At 42.1% G+C, this 6,329-nt stretch overlaps 1 protein-coding gene across 2 annotated transcripts in view; it reads left to right on the top strand.

Moving 5' to 3' along the window:
* The first annotated feature begins 1,788 nt into the window (after positions 1-1,788).
* LOC122558376 (NLR family CARD domain-containing protein 3-like) overlaps positions 1,789-6,329 on the top strand; it is a 44,021-nt gene continuing 39,480 nt past the window's right edge. For both annotated transcript variants that reach the window (XM_043706882.1, XM_043706881.1), the window contains exons 1-2: positions 1,789-1,937; positions 3,650-3,988. In XM_043706882.1, the coding sequence (XP_043562817.1) occupies positions 1,886-1,937; positions 3,650-3,988 (391 nt within the window). In that variant the 5' untranslated portion in view covers positions 1,789-1,885. The remainder of the gene's footprint in view (positions 1,938-3,649; positions 3,989-6,329) is intronic.

Genomic DNA, 6,329 nt, shown 5'->3' with positions numbered 1-6,329 from the left:
CCCCTTCCCCCACCACATCCCAATTCCAAACTTCCAGCTCAGCACTGTCCCCTTGACCTGTCCTACCGGCCTATCTTCTTTTCCACCAATCCACTCCACCCTCCTCTCTGACTTATCACCTTCATCCCACCCCCATCCACCCACTGTACTCTTTGCTACCTTCCCCCACCTTCCTCCCTGACCAATCACCTTCATCCCCATCCCACTCACCTACTGTACTCTATGCTACTTTCTCCCCACACCTACTCTCCTCTCGTTTATCTCTCCACCCTTCAGGCACTCTGCCTGTATTCCTGATGAAGGGCTTTTGCCCAAAACGTCGATTTTACTGCTCCTCAGATGCTGCCGGAACTGCTGTGCTTTTCCAGCACCATTCTAATCTAGACTCAGGTTTTGGACCACCCAGAGAGCGTCCTTCACCGAGCTAATGATCCTCCAGGCACAGTTGATGTTCGTCTCGGTGTGCGTCCCGGGGAACAGACCGTACAGCACGGAGTCCCAGGTCACGGCGCTGCTCGGGACGAACCTCAACAAACACCACTGCATTCCTCTCCAGACTTCTTCTACATAGGCACATTCCAGAAGGAGGTGTGCGACAGTCTTGTTTCCCCCCCCCACCCTGCAGCCGCTTCGAGGGCAGCGTGCGGTGCGGCAGAGAGTCCGGGCGTGCATAAAGGATCTCACAGGAAAGCAGGCTGCTTAGTCCTGGATGGTGTCAAGCTACTTGAGTGTTGTTGGAGCTGCACCCAACTAACCAAGTGTGGATTATTCCACCACACCTCTGACTTGTGCCTTGCAGTTGATGGACAGGGTTGAAGAATTCAGGCAGCGAGGTACTGCGGAATTCCCAGCTTCTAAGTTGCTCTTGCAGCCACAGTATTTATTTGTTTTTACTTCATGTAAAATTTCTCTTTTTCCAACTTTAACTGAATCTGGTGGATTTTTAAATAGCACATCTTGTTTAACGTTTAATCTGTTTCAATAATCTCCGAGGAGAAAGTGAGGTCTGCAGATGCTGGAGATCAAAGTTGAAACTTTATTGCTGGAACAGCACAGCAGGTCAGGCAGCATCCAGGGAACAGGAGATTCGACGTTTCGGGCACAGGCCCCAGAAGGGCCTGTGCCCGAAACGTCGAATCTCCTGTTCCCTGGATGCTGCCTGACCTGCTGTGCTGTTCCAGCAATAAAGTTTCAACTTCAATAATCTCCAACTAGACCTGAAGGTCTTTGTTCAAACAGTATTTTTACGATCTGTAGAAGTACCTCAGAAGACATCTATGCCCTACAGTTGCTTTGGTAAAATCCTCTAGCAGAGTCTCTGATACATGATTCTTGAGATCAAAGTTATATCACACCATACCTCAGACTCATCTGCATCCTTGTTTCTCCTTTTCTCATATTCGTATATTTGTAGTTCTCACAATTCTGTTTTAACTATTTTTAAATTATTTATTTCACCTCTGCAGAATTTCAGTTTGAATCATTAACCTGTCCGAGTTTACTCAGTGTCTTCTCAATAGTTCGGCATTTTCAGTTTTTATCTCAGATTTTCGCTATTTGATATTTGCTATGTTATGATATAAAGGAGTTCTATCTTTCAAAATCTCTTTCTTTTCACGTGGTAATGGTCCGTTTTAAAACAGCACACCTTTCATGAAGATTTTGGCAAACCTGATTTTTCTCATTAGTTTACGAATGCTCATCGCTATCACGCAGATTACTTTCGAGGTGGACCAGGAACCTTCATAAATGAATGCGTTCATACTTGCAACTTCCTGTGCTGTTTGCTTTCGCTTTGGTTTTCGCTAAGATGTTGGGCTGTAGTTTGCTTGTTGAATATGTATTGTTATCATTAATTCTGCTTTAAATTGAGACGCATGGAACAATGAATTGCTTTTTAGTAGAACTGATTATATTTTGTTTTGTCCCCTTAGCGGGTAAGTGGAGAATTGCTTTATCTCTCTGTTACTATAAACAAGGAAGTCATTTCTTTGTAGCTTTTCGGATATGAAAGGGGTGATGTGAAGTGTAGGCCTTCATTTCAGGCTTAGAAAGGGGAAATATATATTTTGATGAAAGTTCTTTTAGTGAAGCAATAAATATGATATTTGGTATGTTGCACATTACTCAAAACAATTAAATATCTAAAGACTACAGTGGTTTCTGAAGTTATTTTTCTTCAGGAGGGAGAGAAAATAAGGAAACAGTGGCATAGTCTTAGTGTCTTTGGACAAGTAATCCAGAACAGCATCCTGAGATGTGGACATTGCTTTAGATATTACTATAGCAGATAGTGAAGTTTGAATTCAGTATAACAGCTAGCTAAACAGTGACTCTGTAACTACTGTTGTTTGGTTAAAAATTCACCTTTTGGAGAGGAAGCACATCACCCTAGCCAAGGCTAACCTACAGAGTGACTTGCAAACAAGTGAAAGAGTTCTGGCTACTATATTGTAATTTGTCAGTTTTGGTTTTTCCCTTCGTCCATCAGACATGTCTGCCTTGAATTGGTTTCTTTCTTGCGCAAGCTTCAAACTCTCTCTGTTATGAATCTGACAAGAAATATTATCCTGAAGCGACAGCACTCAGTAAATTTAAGTAATTATCTATTAACCTCCAAAAGAGTCACTGCAGTATTCAAATATGTATTTGAGCCCTTCAAAACTTCCTGTGGTGTGCTCACGCCTTGCTATCTGCTACCCTCGAACTTGTGAAGTCTACCCCAGACCTCTTTTTATCCCATTGTCTCACCCAGTTTGCCTCAGTAAACATTGCGGTCCTTTGAGGTACATAGGAGTGGTATCGTGCTTATTGTTATACATGGGAAGTTCATGCCCCAATCCCTCACGGATATTGAGAACTGAATGCATTAAAGTCACCTGTAATCACAGAATTGTTACAGTGAAGAAAAGTCACAATTTGACCTGTCTTGTCCATACAGCTCGCTGCAAATTCACCGAGATGAAGAGCCCTGCAAAATAGCAGATTTAATACTAAATAAAAATCGAAAGAGCTATGGATGGTGTAAATCAGAAACAAAAACAGAAATTGCTGTAAAAACTCAGCAGGTCTGGCATCATCTGTGGAGAGCATATTTAATATATTTGTTTGAGGTGCAGTGTCATTTTGCCACTTTCTAATGTAGCAAGTGACTTTCACCAAAGAGACAGATTTTTTTAAAGTGTAAGTTCAAGCCAAAACAGGCAAATTGTATGTGTCCAGCTCAACCCGAAACAAGCTTCTGTCTGATTTTGCAATGGCAGCTGACAGCATGGCCCCCTCAACCCAATGGCAGCCAAACTTGCCCGCCTCTCCCCTCCCCTTCCTTCTCTCCCACCCACATCACGACTTAATGCCTCTGCTCATCTGGCTGGAGGTGTGGATGGGGCGGAGGGGGGAGACATCGGACTTGTATTAATGCAGCCTTTTTCCCAGGTCTCTGTGTAATAATAAGCCTTATAGCCAAGCAAGTGTTTCTCCGAAGTGTAGCAACTATAAGAATGAAACATGACCCAATGAGTTTCCCAGCTGCTGGGTCCTGAAACTGCTAGCCATTTGTTCCTTCTTGGAATGCTGACAAATAAAATTAATGATTAATAAACTATGTATCGACCCTACTCTCTTTTGATGTCTATTATTTTTATTGCAGTTTCACTGGAGGTGATGCTCACACCAGCTGTCAGTGCCACCTTTGGGGAAGATGTCCTCCTTGGCTGCACGTTTTCACGCGCTGTTGCAGTTGATTTGAGATACATTGTCATTGAGTGGAACCATAGAGTGGGAAATGAGGAAAAAACTGTTTGCTTGTTTGACTTTGGAGAATATGAAAGCTATAGACCAGGATCAAGTCTCTCTATAAATGAAATAAGCAAAGCAAATGCTTCTTTACTCCTAAAAAATGTTACGATTTACGACATTGGGTCATACTCCTGCACAGTGACAGTATTTTCTGACAAAGCCACAGGGAAAGTTACTCTGTCGGTAACAGGTGAGTGAAAAATAATGCCTAAAGTGTAAACCTTTAGGACCTCTGGAGGTTTTCCTTTACTTACTGTCTTCTCTGGAAACATTAATGGTGTGGATAAGCATTCATAGTGGTGAGAAGTTTAAAACGTAGGATGAGAAAATTATACAGATGTGAATACTGTCAGTTGGAAGCAGGTTGATGTAAAGTGACAAATAATTTGACATCACCTGATCAAACTAAAAGATCTTGACCATGATTTTGTTGAGATCCATTCACAGTTTTTAATGTAACAGTCAGTAAGAAGTGATGAAAGAAAAGCACTTCCAAACTCAAATTGAAAACACTTCAAGTTACCTCAGTGGAGAAGGTACATTTCTGGATGCCAAAATATCCACCAGGTGAGTTTCTGTAAGGCCGTAAGATATGAAAAATAGGCCATTTAGCCCACTGAGTCTGCACTGCCATTCAATCATCGCTGATGTGTTTCTCAATCCCATTCTCCTATCTTCTCCCCATAATCTTTGATCCCCTCATTAATCAAGAACCTATCTATCTTTGCCTTAAATACTTGGTTGCCAAAGCCCTCTGCAGCAATGAGTGCTGCAGATTCACCAACCTCTGGCTGCAGCATTTCGTCCTCATCTCACTTCTAAAGGGTTGTCCCTTCACTGAGTCTGGGCCCTCTGGTCCTTGTCTCTCTTACTAGTGGAAACATCTTCTCCGTGTCCACTCTATCCTGTAAATGTTAACGAGAGCCCTCTTATCTTTCTAAACTCCATCGAGTACAGTCCTCAACTGCTCCTCATATGACAAGCCCTCCATTTCCAGGGTCATTCTTGTAAAGCTCTAATGTGGGAACAATTCAGGTTGGAAACTAGACTTAACTACAATGTGCTGGTGAGGAATTGCCAGTCAAAACTTTATGTTATGGAAAAGATGGTAAAGAATTAAAAATTACTGAGCGACTGGAGTGGAACAGGTTTCACACTTTTGTGCAGTGAGCCTGAAAAAATTATACTTATATGTGTGAGTGAACAAGTTTGGTTTATGGAAAGTAAACTTGTAATGTACAGGGAGACTCCTGCCCAAATAAATTAATAGAGGAGGGAATTTATATGAAACAAAATAAAGCTGAATGGCAAAAGTGATCCATTCTGGCTGGCAGACTGATAAATTATCTACGATGTGTAAAAATAGGTAGCTGCGAAGATCAAACAGAAAAACTGTCTGAAGATGAAAGAGCTTCAAAAACCAGCCTATTGACAGAATGAGAAAAGTTAAATTTTAGTATCTCAGGGTGAATAACTGTAAAGAAATCAAAGAGTATGAAAGAGAGGTTTGACAGCATTAAGTTAGTAGCAGTCACCTCAGGGTTTGAATTTGATCTAATCTGGTTTGAATATAATCTAACTTACATTAAGAGGTTTAAAAGTCACCTCTGCCTGACAGCTCCTGAAAGTCCTTAAGGATTTTGAGTGCGATCCATGACTGCTTATGGTTCAAACCTAATCGAGAAATCATGCTCAGAAACTCCAAATAAAGGTGGCACAAAGAAATAGAAATAACACATTACAGTACTTCCTGAATTGTTGTTGTATTCCTACAAATTGCTCTTTCAATTATGAAAAACTATTCTAAATTAAACTGAGTTCAAATTGGAAAATGTCAACTTTGGCATAAACTGGTAAGTCACAAGGCTGTTTCTACTATTAAGGGAAGAAAATCACTGTACTAACTGGATAACTGGGGTTCTTTCTGGGGAAGGTGGGACCTCTATAAACAGGATGGTCTGCACCTGAACCTGAGGGGCACCAGTATCCTTGGTGGGAGGTTTGCTAGTGCTCTTGGGGGGGTTTAAACTAACTCTGCAGGGGCATGGGAATCCAGACTGTAGCTTTAGGGTGCAGGACCTGGAGTGTAGGGAGGTTAGGAACATGGCATCAATTTCAAAGGAGGGTGCCTGTAAACAGGAAAGTGGCTTGAAGTGTGTATACTTCAATGCAAGAAGTATACGAAATAAGGTAGGTGAACTTGCAGCGTGGGTTGGTACCTGGGACTTCGATGTTGTGGCTATTACGGAGACATGGCTAGAACAGGGACAGGATTGGCTGTTGCAGGTCCCAGCGTTTAAATGTTTTAGTAGGGTCAGAGGTGAGGGTAAAAGAGGGGGAGGTGTGGCATTGCTTGTCAAAGATAGTATTACAGAGGTGGAAAGGACGATGGATGAAGACTCGCCATCTGAGGTAGTATGGGCTGAGGTTAGGAATAGGAAAGGTGAGCTCACCCTGTTAGGAGTCTTTTACAGGCCTCCCAATAGTCCTAGAAACGTAGAAGAAACGATTGCGAGGATGATTCAAGAGAA

This window comes from Chiloscyllium plagiosum, chromosome 17, assembly GCF_004010195.1.
Source record: "Chiloscyllium plagiosum isolate BGI_BamShark_2017 chromosome 17, ASM401019v2, whole genome shotgun sequence".
NCBI classification, from domain to species: domain Eukaryota; kingdom Metazoa; phylum Chordata; class Chondrichthyes; order Orectolobiformes; family Hemiscylliidae; genus Chiloscyllium; species Chiloscyllium plagiosum.
The sequence above is the reverse complement of the archived record's forward strand: the minus strand, read 5'-3'. Positions and strand labels throughout refer to the sequence as shown.